This window comes from Megalobrama amblycephala, linkage group LG6, assembly GCF_018812025.1.
Source record: "Megalobrama amblycephala isolate DHTTF-2021 linkage group LG6, ASM1881202v1, whole genome shotgun sequence".
NCBI lineage: Eukaryota > Metazoa > Chordata > Actinopteri > Cypriniformes > Xenocyprididae > Megalobrama > Megalobrama amblycephala.
The window spans coordinates 12,670,231-12,689,634 of NC_063049.1; the positions used below are offsets into that span (position 1 = coordinate 12,670,231).

At 33.4% G+C, this 19,404-nt stretch overlaps 1 protein-coding gene and 1 pseudogene across 9 annotated transcripts; one reads left to right on the forward strand and one right to left on the reverse strand.

Moving 5' to 3' along the window:
- Nucleotides 1-4,946: 4,946 nt before the first annotated feature.
- On the forward strand, nucleotides 4,947-17,142 carry scel (sciellin). Of its 9 annotated transcripts, none has more exons than XM_048192980.1 (32): nucleotides 4,947-4,969; nucleotides 6,806-6,853; nucleotides 7,601-7,715; nucleotides 7,889-7,951; nucleotides 8,041-8,127; nucleotides 9,383-9,418; nucleotides 9,618-9,662; nucleotides 9,752-9,814; nucleotides 9,949-10,029; nucleotides 10,291-10,344; nucleotides 10,449-10,478; nucleotides 10,568-10,639; nucleotides 10,721-10,792; nucleotides 10,937-10,990; nucleotides 11,469-11,498; nucleotides 11,598-11,660; nucleotides 11,790-11,843; nucleotides 12,822-12,851; nucleotides 12,964-13,026; nucleotides 13,156-13,209; nucleotides 14,489-14,518; nucleotides 14,606-14,668; nucleotides 14,802-14,855; nucleotides 15,169-15,198; nucleotides 15,288-15,359; nucleotides 15,451-15,522; nucleotides 15,750-15,806; nucleotides 15,897-15,956; nucleotides 16,041-16,109; nucleotides 16,190-16,298; nucleotides 16,583-16,685; nucleotides 16,772-17,142. In XM_048192980.1, exons 2-32 carry the CDS (start codon nucleotides 6,814-6,816, stop codon nucleotides 16,786-16,788), a joined length of 1,842 nt encoding a protein of 613 aa, XP_048048937.1. In that variant the 5' UTR covers nucleotides 4,947-4,969; nucleotides 6,806-6,813; the 3' UTR covers nucleotides 16,789-17,142. The 9 variants fall into 9 exon arrangements, with proteins under 9 accessions (XP_048048937.1, XP_048048936.1, XP_048048940.1 ...); XM_048192979.1 differs by lacking the exon at nucleotides 4,947-4,969 and adding an exon at nucleotides 5,371-5,585; XM_048192983.1 differs by lacking the exons at nucleotides 4,947-4,969; nucleotides 14,606-14,668; nucleotides 14,802-14,855; nucleotides 15,169-15,198 and adding an exon at nucleotides 5,379-5,585.
- A 2,075-nt stretch (nucleotides 17,143-19,217) lies between these two features.
- On the reverse strand, nucleotides 19,218-19,334 carry LOC125270901 (annotated as a pseudogene).
- Nucleotides 19,335-19,404: the final 70 nt, after the last annotated feature.

Consider the following 19,404-nt stretch of genomic DNA (forward strand, 5'->3'; position numbering starts at 1 on the left):
TTAACCTGGTAGGCCCTACACTTCAGAGATGAGCTCAAATACATGAAAATATATTTGAAATAAAAATACCTCAGGTTTAATATAACAAAATATGTATCAAAAATGTATCAAAATTCAATTCTTGAAAATGCACAAAATGCATTTGAAATTGGCCATTCGCTGAAGTACCACTAAATATTTAAAGAACATTTTACAACTGCTTAGAAATGTTTGTTTTTTATTTCACCTAACTCTTCCCTTCCCCTGCTTAAGGAAATATAAGAACTTACAAACAAAAATTTTTCAACAACAGCTAGTGAAATCACTAATAATAGACTAGCTTAGCTGGCTGCTGACTAGTAATTTCCTCACTGAAATGCAGTGTTTTGACTGGTGAAAACTAGAGGTATACCATGTTGCCGAGTAGCATCACTACTAAGCAAGATCATACAAATAAACCTAACTAATCAAATTACAGTCAAGTTAATACTACTGTGTGAACAAGTGATAACCAGATCAGCCACTTCCTATTTTTTATTGCAGAAAATGCACTAACCCAATGCTAGATGGAGCTGTTGTCTCTGGTATCACCCAGATTTAGGGTTGCTTAAACTAGTTAGTTAATAGAAATTACATTAGATTTTTGTCAAAGCCTTTAAAATAAAATACAAAATAGCATTTTCTCATGACTCTCTGAAAATATCCCAGACCAACTTCATTAGATGAAGTAAGAATTTCCACATAGTCTCTTTTGTAACCCTAGAAGACATTACACCTTGATATAAATTCTGTGTATCTGCACCGATTTCCTTTGAGATGTAACATTTCTCCTCACAGTTGAAAAATAATTTCCAGGTGTCTTGGTGGGTGCAAAAAATGCAAAAATTGTACCTTTATGGACACAACACTGTGTCTCTGTAGCAGTGAATCTTTGTACCTTACCTACCATTTAACGGTGCATGTTAGTACCTTAAGATAATGCCCCAATGACAAGCTAAGCAAGAACACGTAGCTTTAGTGTACACTGAAATCTTAACTGCACCACTAGTGTGATATGTGAGACAAAATGACTGTGCATATGTGGATGTCAATGAAACAGGAAGAGAGAAAGTGAGAAAAGATAATGTGAGAGGAACTGCACATGATGAAATAAGGTCAATGAAACACTGAATGTCCTCTGACTGGGGACATAACACGAATACTGACAGATGACATTTTCCCTCCTCCCTCACAGACAGATACTGGTTAGAGTCAGCGTTAAGTCATTTACTCTTACAATGAATCACCCTTACATTCAGTAATGATAATAGATGTGAGACTGAGAGAACATCTTCACCTGTGCAGGGAGTTTAGTTCTGCCCAGACAAATGAAATGAATTTATTTTCGTGGATAATTGATTTTTATCAAATGACATTTTAGATGAAAATTTGCTTCTAACAACACAATATGCATACAAATCTTAAAAAATAAAGCAATTTTGATGCAGTGACTTAAAAAAAAAAAGTTCTTAAAATGTCACTGCAGTAAATTCATGAATACAAATATGACACAAATTGGTGAATTTTAATTGAAACCATTTTCTTTAATTTCTTGCCCCATCTAGTGGCGAGAAAAGTCAGTGCTAAGATGAAGGAATGTGAATCAATCTATCTATCTATCTATCTATCTATCTATCTATCTATCTATCTATCTATCTATCTATCTATCTATCTATCTATCTATCTATCTATCTATCTATCTATCTATCTATCTAGTTTTGTGAAAACCACTTTAAATAGCATCCTTTTCACTAGTAGTACATTGTTAATTTAACACAGTCAATGGAATGTCATTGCAAAAAAATAAAAATAAAAACAGGTTAAGTAAAACTATCTAACTGAATATGCACAAGCTTTTCAATCCACTTAATTGTTTTAAGTGTTAACACAAGCATATTTTTTCTTAATTTTAGAAATGTTTAATTTGTGACTGCACTGACATTAGCATTATTTAATGAAGTATAAACCATGGGCATAAAACCACCCACAACCAACAAGCTCTACCTTCAACAACAGAAACTCTTTTAATTGGCCAACATACATAAACATTAAACATTACAGATCTTTGTCTATATTAAAAAATGCATAAAATAACACTGAATTTTAACCTTTACTCTCAGTTCATTCCTATGCAAAGCATGCTGGGAAGTAAAAATCCACCCATGCAGTTTCAGTTGATGCAACAAAAATGATTAATGTACACTGTAAAAAGGCAACCTGGAATTGAAGAACTAATTCTACCTGATTTAACCCATAAAAATGTTTGTTGGTATAAAATGATACAGTGATATTGAATAATATGTTTAACTTGAATAAAACTCATTTAGATTTTTTTTTTTTAATTTCACATATTTGAGTGGATTGAACACAATGAAATAAAGTTGTGATAAAATGTTCAGCAATTGTGTTGCTTTAGCTCATTTTAATTAAGTAAATGGAGCAAGTAGCAAACATATTTTTTTTCAATGTACCTATCTTGTTTTAAATCAAACACCAAGTTTCCTTAAATAAATACAATCATTGTATTAGCACTCATCCAAACCTTGTATGTGCAAATATTATAATATCTGCATAGCCTAAAAATGTTTTGTGTAACATAAGAAGCAGATTTTCCCTCATGAGTGTTTTTTTTTTGTATTGTCTTTTGCATATTACACGTTAAAACTATTGAGTAAGGGTGTGACGAACATTAACTACAGTGCCACACCCCACAGACATACTCTTCATATTTGCTGTCAGACATACTGTATACGGAGAAAGAGAGCTTCACCCACCTAACAAGCCACATGCTTCAGCAACAAAGAATTCATTTAGAACCAGCCAACCAACCAAAAAAATGAAAATGTATATCTCTGTACACTTAGCTTCTAATAAAGCTTCTAAATGGGGGTTTGCAACAATGCAAAAGAAGAACCATTTTTAGTTCGCCAAAGAACCTTTCAGTGAACAGTTCGTAACCCTTAACGTGTTTTACATCTTGAATACTTTTGAACATCTTGAATACTTTTAAGTTTGGTCTCCTCATAAAGGGGACACTTGACAGTTTATTTTAGAAGTCAAAGAAAAATATGAAAGTGAAATAAAAAAATTGTTATTGAAGTGTTAGTTTAGGAAAATGTAAAAATATATTTTCTTATAATTTATATAAAATATATATATATTTCACACAACTGTTTTACTCTAAAACTGCAAGAAAACCAAAGCCAAATTGTAAAATCTAATCAAGTTGTGTTTCAAATTTTAGGTTGATATCTCAAAAATTGAGCTTTCAGGAAGATTTTGTTTGGGCGCAGTACCAAACCTTTCCACTAGATACCATCCAGGCTTCATGGGTGACTGAGGACTCTTCCATTTCAATATGGTTTGGGTGACCTGAACCATTTATTTCTATAATGTTCATACAATTTTTGAAACTAACATCCTATTCAGAAGTAGTATGGGCAGAATGCCAGTATTTGGTTTGAATTCAGCCTTTAACAAACACATAAAAGACATGCAAAAAACCCAAACAAACAAACAAACAAACAAAAAAAATATTTCAAAATAAACGCCTGAACATGCCTCATGAGTCTGAAAATGTTGTCGCGAATTAATAAATTACTGTTCCTCTGTCATTTGTCTTGAAAATCAGAAAACTACAATTTGTAAACTTTCAAATGATATGTAGTTTGTCAATATTATTTTAGGTTTAGACTAAGATATTATTGTCTCACTAAGAACCATTTTTTCTTATAGTGTGAAGAACATTTTAATAATCTGAAGAACCTTTGTCCACTATAAAGAACCTTTTGTGCAATGGAAAGGTTCCATGGATGCTAAAAGGGCTATATTTAGAATTCAGAAACCATTGTTATTAGCGACACCGGTGGCCGTTAAGTGAACTGCAGCCAGCAACTTATTGCTCGTGCTCGCACTCGTGCACACACTCTATTAGTGATGCGAACTAGCCTCAGACGGCCAAATCAGTCACATATCGTACAAGAGACTACACGTGATTCAAGTCCCCGATATACTCAAGGCGAAGTTCTTGTTTGTTCTCCGAAAAAAAGTAAAAAGAAGTTGGAAACACTTTTGCAGTGATGTAGCCTACTGTTACCTAACATCCCGATGCCGTCCACGCTGACATTTAGATCAATATGTAATGTCACGCGCTTTCATCTCAGTAACAAAATAAACAAACATGCAACAAAAATGACAGCGGTGAGAAAAAGCATCTGATCATAGCGATGATCAGCGACATCTGGCATCAGATGAGGTAATTAAAATTACACTTATGATCATTTATCATATATAAAGTATATTTGAGAAAATAGTTTAAATTATTTAATTTTCTTTGCATGACACATTGATGTTACAGTAGCCCACAGAATGGCCCTTTCGGCATTATCATTAACAGTATAGTCCTAAGCAGCATTAAATTGTGGTTGTAAGCTTCACATTCCTTTTCATTTTCCCGGCAAAAACGTCCCGAGTCATTTTTTGAAAATTCTTACATATAGAGCCTAAAGGTTCTTCATGGAACTACTAATGCCAATAAAGAACCTTTATTTTAAAGCGGAACTCAGTAAGATTTGCGAAGCTCCCCCTACAGGTTCCTTCAGTGAATCACACTGTCGTAAATACTCCAAGCGCAGCTCTGGACTACAATGACTACAACGCTCACCAGTGCAGTAGTTTTGCAAATACAGTACAAGAAATCTCGATGGAGGTGGGTAATTTTCGAAATTGTCTTATAAAGTCATAATATATACATTGTTTTTGAATTACCGTAAAGCATTTTGTCACTCTCACGTGAACGTGAACATGAGGCGAGATTGTGTCGCGTCGGCGCAGCTCAACTTGCAAGTGCTGTTTTCTGGCGTAGACGTGCCAGAGGGGGTTAGTGCACGCCTCAAACACACCACTACAAGTTATTTAACCATCGTAAGGACTTAGAAAACTATTTATGAAGGTAAAAAAAGTTTCTTAGCTCTGCTTTAAAGACTAGCTAAACACTACAGAATGCCTTTACGACATACGACTTTGACTTCCTGAGTAGAAAGGTTGTGACACGACCTTCTTTAATATACCTGTAATAAGAGGAAATGATGATTTGTTATTATTGATGACTACAATAATTGCTTGCAAAATAATGAAATATGTCAAGTATATGTCAAGTAATAAACATTTAGAATGACAGACTTTTGGACTTTTAAACCTTGAAAGCAACACCCAAAACAGTTTTCCCTCGTCTTATCTTGACACCTCAGTGAAGGTTGTTATGGCGGCTGTCACATAGTTTCCTAGAACAAACAATTGGCTGCTTATGTACAAATGACATTCATTAGTGCCTTTTCATCATTCCCAGCTGAAGGAAAAGACCTCATAAAGACACACCCCTACTGTAAACCGCATTGACATTTCTGTGCTGACAGTTCAGGTTGAGTTGCTCTGGTGTGTGTCATATGAAGCCACACCTTTCACTGGTCCTTCCCTACCCAGGTCAAATATGTAAGAGGGAAAGAGCAGTAAACTGTATATTATTCTCATCAGACCTCTATCACATCCCGTGCACCTGAAATACCAAGGTATGACCGTACACACAAAGACTTTTATCTGTATGCTTTATATGTATTTCTCTTGATTCTATTCTAATTATATGTCAGTCATTTTCATGGTTAATATTTTTATCCTTTTTGTTTCTAAAATCAAAAGGTTTTTAGGTTAACATAGTGTGATCTTAGTAAAACATGTTCATTCAAATGGATTCTCTTGTCATATGGATTTATTGTCTGGACGCAATGTGTACAGTTAATTAAATGTTATGTTAAGTATTTCATAGTTATGCAGGGCATGTTACTAAAACAGTGTACAATGTCAAGGTGAGAATGAAGAACATGACATTGTCTTTGGCTATTTCTTTTTCAAAATAAAATTAGAAGAGACAGGGTTTTTTTTGTCATAAAAGTGGGACAGTGGTTTTAGAAGACAAATCGACACAGGATTGTACAGTAATAGTTCTTGGACTGATATTTTTGCTAATCATTTTGAATTCTGTTTTAAATTAGGTAGTTGGTGCATACTGTGTCTATGGACTTTTTAAATTAATATCAAGATTTTATCAATTTATAATAAATTTAAATAAATCTATTTTAAATTTATTTGTTAAAAAAAAAAAAAAAAAAAAAAAAAAATATATATATATATATATATATATATAAATTTGTAAAAAAATGTATAAATGTGTATATATATACACATATATATTAATTTATATAGTGTATATATTTTATTATTATTATTATTTATAAAAGAATTAGTAAAGAGCTGTTTGAAATAGTTTTAGGTGGAGTTTAGCATGTAAACAAGTAATATTTAATGTCAGCTACCCAAATATGAAAAACGGCAAGTGAAAGTTTATTTTTCATTGATAACCGTCACTACACGAAATCCATCGAAACCTCTCAGCCTATGTTCCTTTGAACGTTTCGTTTCAAAGCATGAGTATGTTGCTATGGATTCAGTAGCAGGTGTTTGAAGGGTGTGTCTTTACAGGGATCAGGACAGACTAGTTTTGGGTGTATCCAGGAAGGTATGAAGTTAAAGGACAGTGCTACATCAACACTAGGAATGGAATGTACTAACCGTGAATTGTGAAATTATGCATTTTATGCACATGATGCGGCATTAACACACTCATAACGTTTTGCCTGGTGACACCATCTTGTGGATAGTAGCCTACTTAGTATACAGAAGTGACACTGTATCCACTGCAAACGTAATAATGTGTTTCAATTCCATCTTACAGCATAAACCATGTCTTTCACTGGAAAATCATTCAGTAAAGTCCAAACAGGTGAGAAGATGAAATACAATTACATTGTTCGGTAACACTTTATTTTGATTGTCCATTTTAGACAACATTCTTACATTCTACTAATTATAAGTAACTTTGCAACTACTTGTCAAATAGCAGTCATTAGAGAATTAGGAGACTGTCTGTTTAATATCTGATAACACATTATTGTGATGCTCCCCGAACAGACATTCTACTGACTATAATTAACTTTGCAACTACACGTCAACTTAAGGGATAGTTAACGCCAAAATGAAAATTCTGTCATCATTTACTCACCCTCAAGTTGTTCCAAACCTGTATGAATTTCTTTGTTCTGCTGTACACAAAGGAAGATATTTGGAAGAATGTTTATAACCAAGCAGATCTCACCTCCCATTGACTACCATAGCAGGGAAAAATAATACTCTGGCAGGCAGTAAGGGGCGAGATCTGTTTGGTTACAAACATTCTTCCAGATCTCTTCCTTTGTGTTCAGCAGAACAAAGAAATTCATACAGGTTTGGAACAACTTGAGGGCGAGTAAATGATGACTGAATTTTCATTTTGGCGTTAACTATCCCTTTATTTTACTAACCTGATCTCTAACACCTAAATGAGAGTTAGTTGACATGTAAGTGCAAAGTTAATTATGAATGTCAAAAGTGGACCGTTGAAATAAAGTGTAACCCATTGTTTTTATAATAAATCATATGTACATCCATAATCCAGTCATTTTATTTACCTAATCCTTTTTGTTGAAAACAGGTACGGCTTCAAGCACTAGTTCCACAAAAGCAGTGGAAGAAAGCAAAAAGAAAGCATCCCTGCTGAAGGACAATAGCTGGATCAGGTCAAATGTGAATGAGGACAAGCAAATAGAGTGAGTTTTCATCATTCATCAATTAACAGCAAGCTACTGTAGATAAATACAACTTGTTTAACATCTTGCCTCTGTAATATGGTTGTAAATATTTCAGATGCTTTTTGTCAGTGGGATTTATGTGTCTCTAACAGACTAAACAGCTGACAAAATTAATTTGTGTTTCCCAACAGAAGCGACACGAACTATGGCAAAACTGTTTTGGGCCGTTACAAGTCCACTGAAAACCTTGTCAGGTATTTAATCTCGTCTTAACACCTTTGTGTGTTTATCCCACATGTTGCCATAAAAATATGAATATGAAATCCTTCTTTTTTTTACAAAGCCCTCAAGATAAAACCAGCAAAACTGAGAGCAAAACCACCACTGTCACCACTTCATCAGGTTCCTCTGTCCAAGCTCTCTCTAAAAGGTAATGCACTGCTGAAGACACACTTATCACTTTCATACATAAAACACATTACCAAGTTTACAAACGTGCATTAGAATTACTCAGTGCATAACATAATACTACATAATACTCACTCTTATGGAAGCCCATTTCTGCACATAAGAAAAAAACAATCATAATTTCGACATAAAAAGTTATAATTATGAGCTAAAAAGTCGAAAAAGTCAAGTTAAAAAGTTGACATTATGATATAAAAAGTCAGTTATGACAAAAAGTTAATATTATGAGATAAAAAAAGCCACAGTTATAACAAAAATTCACAAAAGAAAACATTCATACTTTTTAACTCATAATTACGATAGGCTCTCATAATTTCTGTTTTTGGGTCATTGACATAAAGCGTTAAAAAAGGTGTTTGTTTTTTTAATCTTTTCAAAATATTTTTGAGTCATGAACAATGTGTTTTAACATGTTTCAGTTGTTAAATTACATTTCAAGTGTTTAAATTCATTTAACTGACTTATGTCAGGTGGTACAACCAAATAGTTGTATGTATATACTGTATTTGTACCACCTGACATGGAAAGTGTACCAACCTACCCATACTTGAAATGAGCAGTTTTTACCAGTATTTGAGAGATCTACAAACCTTTTCACTCTGACACGAGGATCAGTTGGGGTCCTCTGGATGATACGTTATCATGTTTACTGTTATTGCTTTGTCAATTCATAATAAAAGAGCTTTAAAACTACTGATATTTATAAAATTTGCTTTATATGAAAGGTTTCAAACCTAAAATGATGCCATAGTATTTAGTATTTAGTTTTTAATTTTAAGTTTATTATTAAGACACCATTTTAAATATGGACAGTTGCACCACCTGGCATTTTGATGGTTTAAGATAACAAAGCATAAAATAATATGTATTATTTAAATGTTCTAAAAATGAATTCAAACTAAATAGGTTTTATAGAAAAAGGTGATATATGTCATGAATTTATCAAATTATTTTAAAAGGAAATAATGCACTTGAACACAAAAATATGCAGGTCATGTCATTGACCCTTTTAAGACTTAGGCTCTAATGATTTCAACTCTTTTTACAAATTAATATCTCATAATGTAAACATTTTTATGTCATAATTTTTAAAAACTTTAATGTCATAATTATGAATTAACAAAAGCAGAAATGGGCTTCCATGTTATGGTTTTTTTTAAAAAGTGTATATGTGATAGGAGATCAGAGAGTCTTACGTGACTGTTTTCAATGTGCAGATTTGGTGGCAGCCAGGACAAGCTGAATGAAACCAGGTAAAATATACACAATCTTATCTAGCACTGCAAAATCACAACTTCCAACTGTTCATGTTGATCATTAACATTTACAATATGATTAGTCGTCAGTGTTTGCTGTATTTAAAACCTGTCCATAAGAGTGGTGAAAAGCCAAAAATGGTGAGAATTTAAAACATTTTAAGATCTCAATTATCTTTCCAACCCAACCCTACAGAACCATAGGAACTAAAACAACTGTGAAACCAGAGCTCAGGACAAGGTAATGCCTCTGAGACACACCTTGTTAAATGACTGGAATGAAGTTAAATGAAGTCTAGCTTCTGACAAAACTGATGATTGCTCTTTCAGCACTACTACAACAAAAATCAAAGATGGTGCAAAGATAACCGAGACAACTGTCACCACAACCAAGTAAGATACTGAGAGGATAACTATGTCACACTATATTCATCTTTATTTGCAGTCACAGAGAATGTCATGAATGACAAGGTCAGTTCATACAAGCGCTTTGAGTATCCTAAACTGTGTTGTCTTCGTGTCCTCAGGCAGGATGTGGTGAAATCATCTACCAAGTCTGGAACAATCACTGATAAAGACCTGGCAGATATAAAGACCAAGAGTTCAGGGTAAATCAGCTCAGTTCCACATGCATTTGATAGTGGTTTTTTAATATTTGAGCCACACTTAAAAAATAATTTCTTTATATAACAAAATATTAAAGCTTTGATGTTCAAATTCATGCTTTTCTCACAAATAAAATTGGTCGATGTTATATAATTCAATGAAATTCATATTCAGTTGTGCTTTAAGTGTGCAAATACTTTAAGACATTAATGTGTCCTAATACTTTTTGTATGTCTCACTGTACTTGTTATATGTTCCTAAAGTGACTACAAAACTGAGGTCATTACTGTGAAGTCAACAAAGGACACTGTTGATGGGTGAGTGTTATAGAATGTATAGTAAATATAATCAATTAATCTTAGCTTTTTTTACTTTATATTTTGTGTGTATTAAAATTAAATCTTTAATACTTTTTATCTAGACCAACTTCACCTGTCAAGACCACCACAAGGTACAATAACCACAGCCTTGCTTACAGATTTCTGGATAACCTGAAATAACGAGGCTGCTCCTTTAACCTATTAACATTTTCAATTGTAGCATCAAAACCTACACCAAGGAGGATGTTTCACCAACTAAAACAACATCATATTCTGTCCGATCCACAAAGAGGTGAGAATCTGAAAGATAATCGCCTGTAAATGTGTTTCACTCATCGTAAGACAAAGAACATCACTGAATGCTTTTCCACAGCACTGAGGATCAGCTGTTTGATACTCTCATACCGACATCAATCAAGTCATCAGACACAAAACATGAGAGCAGGTATGTTGCATTTGCATATTTATAAACGAAACAACTTAAACAGCATCCTGTTAATTTAATTTTAATCAGAATATCAACCTCAGCATGCCACAAGATTCTGTAGTGTTTATTGCAAAAAATAATGCACGTTATGTGTCTCTGTAGTGACTACAAGACTGAGGTGGTTACTGTGAAGTCATCAAAGGAAATCATTGATGTGTGAGTGTCATAGATCAGTGCACACAAAAATATGTTTTTATTTAATTTCAATTAACATGCATTTAAGTATCTGAAAACATTGTATTCAGTTCACACTTAATTATATTCTTTTAAAGTATATTATTTTTGTGATGAGTATTCTTTTTTTTGTTAAAGTGTGCTTCTTGTTCACAAGGAAAAGCATAAATAAAATTGCAAAAACTTTTCCCATACATTGTTGTTTACATTTATGTTTAGCTTATGTAATGTTAATACATTTTTCATATTGTTGGGCCTATACAGTTCATATTAATAATAATGCATTTCAGTATTTGATTTTAAGGACATTTTTGTGTACTGTTGAACAGTAATCTATTTTGGTATACTGCGTCGTAAAATCTGTGTAATCTGATATGATCTCATAATTTCATTTTGTGTGTGTGTTTGTTTTTAATTTTATGTGTATATTAACACTGAACCTATAATTATTTTTTATTAGACCATCTTCACCTCTCAAGACCACCACAAGGTACAGTAACCACAGCCTTGCTGACTAACCAGAAAAATGTATGGATCCAGATTGCTGACTAACCTGGATATCTTAACCTTTTAACAATTTCATTTTCAGCATTAAAACCTACACCAAGGAGGATGTTTCACCAACTAAAACAACATCCTACTCCACAAAGAGGTGAAAAATTGAAAGCTTGTTCACATCACAATTGTAGTATTTATTGCAAAAAATAATGCAGTGCAATGAAGTGAACTTTCATTTAGAGACTGAATTGTTGCTCATTGCACATGTTATGTGTTCCTGTAGTGACTACAAGACTGAGGTGGTTACTGTGAAGTCATCAAAGGACATCAATGATGTGTGAGTGTCATAGTTCAGTGCTTCTCGACTGATGGGTCTTGCATGTCTATTCTGATGGGTCACTGACAACAGAGAAAAAACAATACTAAATGCAAATAATAAAATGCTGCTAACCACATAATCATGCATAGATAGAACAGAAAAATAAATAGGCTTCATATAAAAATCTTCCTATATCTTTTTCAACATTCTCAATTTTCATACAGATATCTATGTATCCCTTGTGGGAAAAAAGCAATGTTTAGGGAACTAATATTCTTTAAAAGTATATACTTAAGTGTGAACTGTTTTCAGACACTCAGTTGCATGATAATAGTCATTTACTGGAAATATATTGTAGTTAATTTATATTAATTGCAATTAGCTGAACTTTAGAGTGTTTTTTGACCCTCGTAGGACTTGAGTACATCTTATGTAATGTCAAATATAGTTAGCGTACTGCCAAATGCACTTGTATGTAGTTTATATAAATATATTTCTAATATGAAGTTAGAATTTAGTACTATTTCAAATATATTAACTTTTAAATGTAATATCAAATAACACACTGCAGTTCAAATTATAATCATCTACTTTACAGTTGCTTTAGTATGTTAATCAACACATCAAAATAAGTGTACTTTAAACCATAAGATTATTAAAAATGGACTTTAAAGTAAAGCATTTTCGTTTTACATGATTACAAAATGCTTTTTTTTTAAAGTGCACTTAAGTGTGTTAAGAAACAGACATGAAAGTAGAGTAGAGTTTTTAAAAAAAATATACTTAAAGATTTAAAGTACACTACAAGTGCACATTCAATAACGCACACTACTTTTTCACAAGGGTGATGCTACTATTTTTGCATATTGTTTAGCCTATACAGTTTGTGGTAAAGTAATAAACTTGGATGTTTGATTTTAAGCACATTTTGTCCTAAACCCTTTTGTTGTGTTTTGTGTATGTATTAAAATTAAATCTGTAATACTTTTTATCTAGACCATCTTCACCTCTCAAGACCACTACAAGGTACAGTATCCACAACCTTGCTGATTAACCAGAAAAAAAAAATGGATCCAGATTGAAACCTAATTTGAAAAATGTGGCTACTCTCTTAACCTTTTAACAATTTCATTTACAGCATTAAAACCTACACCAAGGAGGATGTTTCACCAACTAAAACAACATCTTACTCCAACAAGAGGTGAGAATGTGAAAACTTGTTCACATCACAGTTGCATTATTTATTGCAAAAAATAATGCAGTGCAATGAAGTGAACGTTCATTTAGAGACTGTAATGTTGCTCATTGCTCTTGTTATGTGTCTCTGAAGTGACTACAAGACTGAAGTGGTTACTGTGAAGTCATCAAAGGAAATCATTGATGTGTGAGTGTCATAGATTAGTGCTGCTTGACTGATGGGTCATGAGTCATGACCCACAAATGTCTTACATGTCTATTCTGATGGGTCACTGACAACAGAGAAAAAACTATACTAAATGCACATCATAAAATGCTGCTAACCATATAATCATGCATAGATAGAATAGCTAAATAAATATCCTTATCAACTTTTAAAAGGAAGAAGTAAAGCTTCCTATATTTTTTGTCAAAATTCTAAATTTTCTCTACACTTAGTTGCATGTTAATTGCAATTTAATAAAAATGCATTATACTTCATTCATATTAAATGCAATTAACTGAACTTTAGAGTATTTTTTGACCCACGCAAGTAGGACTTAAGTACATCTTATGTACTTTAAAATATGGTGTACTGCCGAATGTACTTGTATGTCATGTATTTAAATATATTTGTAATTGTACTTTTGTAATGATGAAGTTACAATTTAGTATATTTACAATGTATTATCTTTAAATGAAATCAAACAACACGCTGCAGTTAAAATTATAATCAAGTACTTTACATGTGCTTTAGTATGTTAGTCAACACATCAAATTATTAAGTGTACTTCTTTAAACCATAACAAGATTATTAAAAAAATAATGGCCTGGTTTCACAAACAGGGCTTAGTTTAAGCCAGGATTAGGCCTTCAAGGTTCAATTTAGGACATTTAAGTAGCTTTTATAAACGTGCCTTAGAAAAAAACATTACTGATGTGCATCTAGAGATAAAACAATGGCACAGACATATTTTAAGATATGTTACTGCAAGTTGCTTTCAGTTGAAACAGCTCAAACAAGCATTTTAATCTGGGGCAAGACTTAAGCCTTGTCTGTGAAACCGGGGAATGATTTAAAATGCACTTTAAGTAAATCTTTTCATTTGACATTATTATAAAGTGCACTTTTTAAAAGCCTACTTAAGTGTGTTAAGAAACATATTCATGAAAGTACATCAAAGTGGTCTTTTATTTCATTCATTTTATTTGATCTAAAAGTACTTAAATATGCCTTTAAGTGAAGAACTGGTGCACATTCAATACAATAATGCACACTTATTTTTTCACAAGGGTAATTTTACTATTTTTTCGCATATTGTTTGGCCTATACAGTTTATGGTAAAAGTAGTGAACTTCAGTATTTGACTTTAATGGCATTTTGTCCTAAACCACTGTAGAAGAATGTAACATTTAACCAACTCAAAACAATCTCTGAATACAGTTACAATACAATAACTGAAACCTGAAATTCTTTTTGTCTCTAGACCATCTTCACCTCTCAAGACCACCACAAGGTACAGTAACTGACTAACCCAAAAAATATGGATCCAGATTGGAAAAATGTGGCTACTCTCTTAACCTTTTAACAATATAATTTACAGCATTAAAACCTACACCAAGGAGGATATTTCACCAGCCAAAACATCGTCCTACTCCACAAAGAGGTGAAAAAAGCTTGAAAGCTTGTTCATATCACAATTGTAGTATTTATTGCAAAAAAATAATGCAGTGCAATGAAGTGAACTTTCATTTAGAGACTGAATTGTTGCTCATTGCACATGTTATGTGTTCCTGTAGTGACTACAAGACTGAGGTGGTTACTGTGAAGTCATCAAAGGACATCATTGATGTGTGAGTGTCATAGATCATTGCTTCTTGACTGATGAGTCTTGCATGTCTATTCTGATGGGTCACTGACAACAGAGAAAAAAACAATACTATGTGCAAATAATAAAATACAGCGAACCACATAATCACACTTAGATTAAATAGCAAAATAAATCAACTTTTAAAAGGGAGGAGAAAAGTTTCCTATATTTCCTCCAAATATCTATGTATCCCTTGTGGAAAAAAATATCTAACAATCTCTAATTCAGTTGCTGATGGGTTTTTTGTTGTGTTTTGTATGTGTATTAAACTGAAACCTGTAATTCTTTTTGTCTAGACCAACTTCACCTGTCAAGACCACCTCAAGGTACAATAACCACAGCCTTGCTTACAGATTGCTGACTAACCTGCAATAATGAGTCTGCTCTATTAACCTCTTATTAATTTCAATCCTAGCATCAAAACCTACACCAAGGAGGATGTTTCACCAACTAAAACAACATCATATTCTCTCCGATCCACAAAGAGGTGAGAACCTGAAAGATAATTCTGAGTAAACGCCTATAAATGCTTTTCACTCATCGTAAGACAAAGAACATCACTGAATGCTTTTCCACAGCACTGAGGATCAACTGTATGATACTCTCTTGCCAACATCAATCACGTCAAGCTACACAAAACACGACGGCAGGTATGTGGCATTTGCATATTTATAAGGTGTGAACACATTTGTGGCGAGTTTGACATTTTCTTTGGCCTTTAAGAAGTTTAACTAGTCTGTCAGGCTAAAAGCACAAAAGCAGGCGCTCATTCCTATTTAGACTCTTATTCAGAGCTCAGAACTTTCAATTAGAGCTTCACTCAAGTTCTAGCTTCACACATTGTTTATTCTATCATGGATTTTTATCGTTCATACAGTCACGAGGATGTATCGGTCTCCAAAACCATCAGAACTGTGTATTCAACAAATGACAGGTAGGATGTTATTTCTTATTCAGTGTATTCTTATATGTTTGATGCATTATTTGTTGTTTATTACACTTCTCTATCTTTTTAAATGCATAGAAATGAGTGGAGTACCGTCACAAGTCCTTCTTACACCAGAACATCATACACAGAGAGCAGGTTTAACATGCATACTCAGATGTCTTGTCAAATAAACACTATTTGATTAGGTTTGTAGACTTAGTCATATAATTTTGTCCACAGGCCTGTTGATTACCTGTCGGACTCCCTCACATCAAAAACTACTACAACTGTGTACACAACACCAGAAAGGTATGGAACTGGAATGTAATTATGCCAGAGTTTGATGTCATGTGTAGCGCACATGTGAAATGCCTACCAATTTATTACAGGACGGTGAGCGCAAAGGATATTTGCACATACTGCCATAAAAACATGTACACAGATGAAAAGATTGTCCTGGATGACATGAATATAAACTGTCATGCACGTTGTTTCAAGGTTAGTCTTTTTAAAAAACTCGTTATAACACTTTATAATTACCTTAATTAAAAAGTTCAGTAGTTCAAGTATATTAAAATATCAGCATTTATGAAAACGATATGTATATGTGAAAGTTTTAATGTTAATAATGAAATGTATTAAAATATAATGTTACTTATCAACTAAAATAGTTTTCATAATTATTTTTTTAATTCAAAAATTTATAAAGAATTAAAAAATGTTTTTATTCAAGATAAAGAATTTTAAAAGAGTATTTTTATTATTATTATTACTTTTATTAGTGTGGGGTGTGTAATTCGTCTCTGGGACACCTGAAAGCCGGTGACAGCTTATGGGTGTACCGTAGAGAAATTCACTGTGAGAGCTGCTTTGGTGTCACTAGGGGTAAGACACACTCTACTATATTTTTTTCAGTATTTTGAAACACAATCAATATGCTTGCTAAATAAACAAAAAAAAATTTATTTTAGGCAAATGGATCAGCTGAAACTACACTTACCATTCATGAAGTGATGTTATGAAGGAGACGGCAAATGTACTAGCCTATACCAAAACTTTCCCATGGCTCTGATTTGGACTTGGGTCATTTGAAGTGCATAAAATAGTTTTTGGTGGTGGACTTCTGTCTGATAAAAGACTTCGGGATTTTTATTAATTGCATTGATTGCTATACTTCCCTAATGATGTGACAAGCCTCTCGTCTAATTACCTATATAAGAAGGATATTTTAAAATAAGAATAATCAAATGCCCGTATGATAATAAATATTTTGCTTTGTTTTACTTTTTTGTCACTATTGTTATATTATTAAAGAATTATTATCTATGATGATAAGAAACCATCTGTTATTTCTCCTGTTTTCATCTGATTGTTTGTATTGTTCAGATCTGGTTGAGCATCATTCCAGAGAATAGTTATGCAGTACCTTTCACTGTTTTAGTTATAATGAATATGCTTGTGTTGGAAGTATTTAAGGAAGAATTTCTATTCAAGAGACTTGCAGACTTTCAGAAAAATGCTCTGATCAAGATCAGACACTTCAGCTTCTAACTTATGACAGGATGAGGATACGAATAAAGAGCTAAACTTAGCCATTGCTCAGTGAAATACTGAGAGAGTTTGCTTACATGAGAGGGTCAACTTGAAGTTCATTTTGATAATGCTGAATCTTAAATAAAATCAATCTTTTAAAATGTTAATGTCCAGGTATATGTTATTTTATTAAATAGGATAAAATGTTTTACAAGAATTTGAGCTAACTATACATCAAAACATCACAGAATGCTTTAAATCAGTTACATGTCACTTCTTGGAGGATGACACCATTAAAGAAGTTTAGGGATTTTTCAGAAGTAACAGGATTGAAATTGATATTGAAAGTGAAAGTGGCATGACATGTAGCCAAATATGGTGTCCCATACTTGGAATTTGTGCTCTGCATTTATCCCATCCAAGTGCACACACACAGCAGTGAGTATTGAACACACACACACACACACCGTAGCGTGAACACACACACCCAGAGCAGTGGGCAGCCATCTTTGCTGCGGTGCCCGGGGAGCAGTTGCGGGTTTGGTGCCTTACTCAAGGGTCTAACCTCAGTCGTGGTATTGAGGGTGGAAGAGATCGCTGTACATTCACTCCCTCCACCGACAATTCCTGCCAGTACTGAGACTCGAACCAACCTTTGGGTTACAAGTCCGACTCTCTGACTATTAGGCCATGACTGCCCCCCCATAATATTGAGGACATATGTGAGAAAAAAATTCACAGATTACCAATTAAAACAGTATGTTATTTTAAATATTTAAATTATGTTTCTTAACAAATTGCAAGTTTTTAAAAACAAGTTTTTTAATAGAAATGTTCAAACCTATAAGCAATTAAATTTGAATGAACTCACCCTTATGTTAAGGAAAAAAAAAAAAAAAAAAAAAAAAACTAACACATTTACTACACTAAAATTGTAAGCTTAATATCTCAATTAATATGTATTTCAGTAAGGCATAGGCCTGGACTACACTAAGTTTGGGGTTGGTAAGATGTTTTAAAATGATTTTGAAAGAAGTCTCTAATGCTCCCCAAGGCTGCATTTATTTGATCAAAAATAAAGTGAAAACAGTACTATGGTGAAATATTATTAAAATAACTGTTTTCTATTTTAATATATTTTAAAATGTAATTTATTCCAGTGATCAAAGCTGAATTTCCAGCATCATTACTCCAGTCTTCAGTATCACATGATCCTTCAGAAATCATTCTAACATGACGATTTGCTGTTAAAGAAACATTTATGGTCAGTGTTGAAAAGTCAAGTCACCTTTATTTATATAGCGCTTTTTACAATGCAGATTGTGTCAAAGCAGCTTTACAGTGATAACTGGTATGTATAATTTTGGCTGCACAGCAGCTCTAAAAGAAAATGGTGTCATTGTCCATCTTAAGTAAATTCAGTATTGATTCATTCCAATGTAAGAAACAATAGTTATTAATTTAGTTAATAATAATAATAATTCCTTACATTTATATAGCGCTTTTCTGGGCACTCAAAGTGCTTTACATATTGAAGGGGGAATCTCCTCAACCACCACCAATGTGCAGCATCCACCTGCAGCCATATTGCGCCAGAACGCCCACCACACACCAGCTTATTGGTGGAGAGGAGACAAAGTGATGAAGCCAATCAGTGTATGAGGATGATTAGGAGGCCATGATGGACAGAGGCCAATGGGCAAATTTGGCCAGGATGTTTATTGCCTGGGATTTTTAATGACCACAGAGAGTCAGGACCTCGGTTTAACGTCTCATCCGAAGGACGGTGCTTTTGACAGTATAGTGTCCCCATCACTATACTGGGGCATTAGGACCCACACAGACCACAGGGTGAGCACCCCCTGCTGGCCTCACTAACACCTCTTCCAGCAGCAACCTAGTTTTCCCAGGAGGTCTCCCATCCAGGTACTAACCAGGCTCAGCCCTGCTTAGCTTCAGTGGGCAACCAGTCTTGGGCTACAGGGTGATATGGCTGCTGGCCATATCTGATATTAATTTATCTATATCAGCACTGGAGTAAACAGTGATGTGCATCATCCAGCTCAGTTCA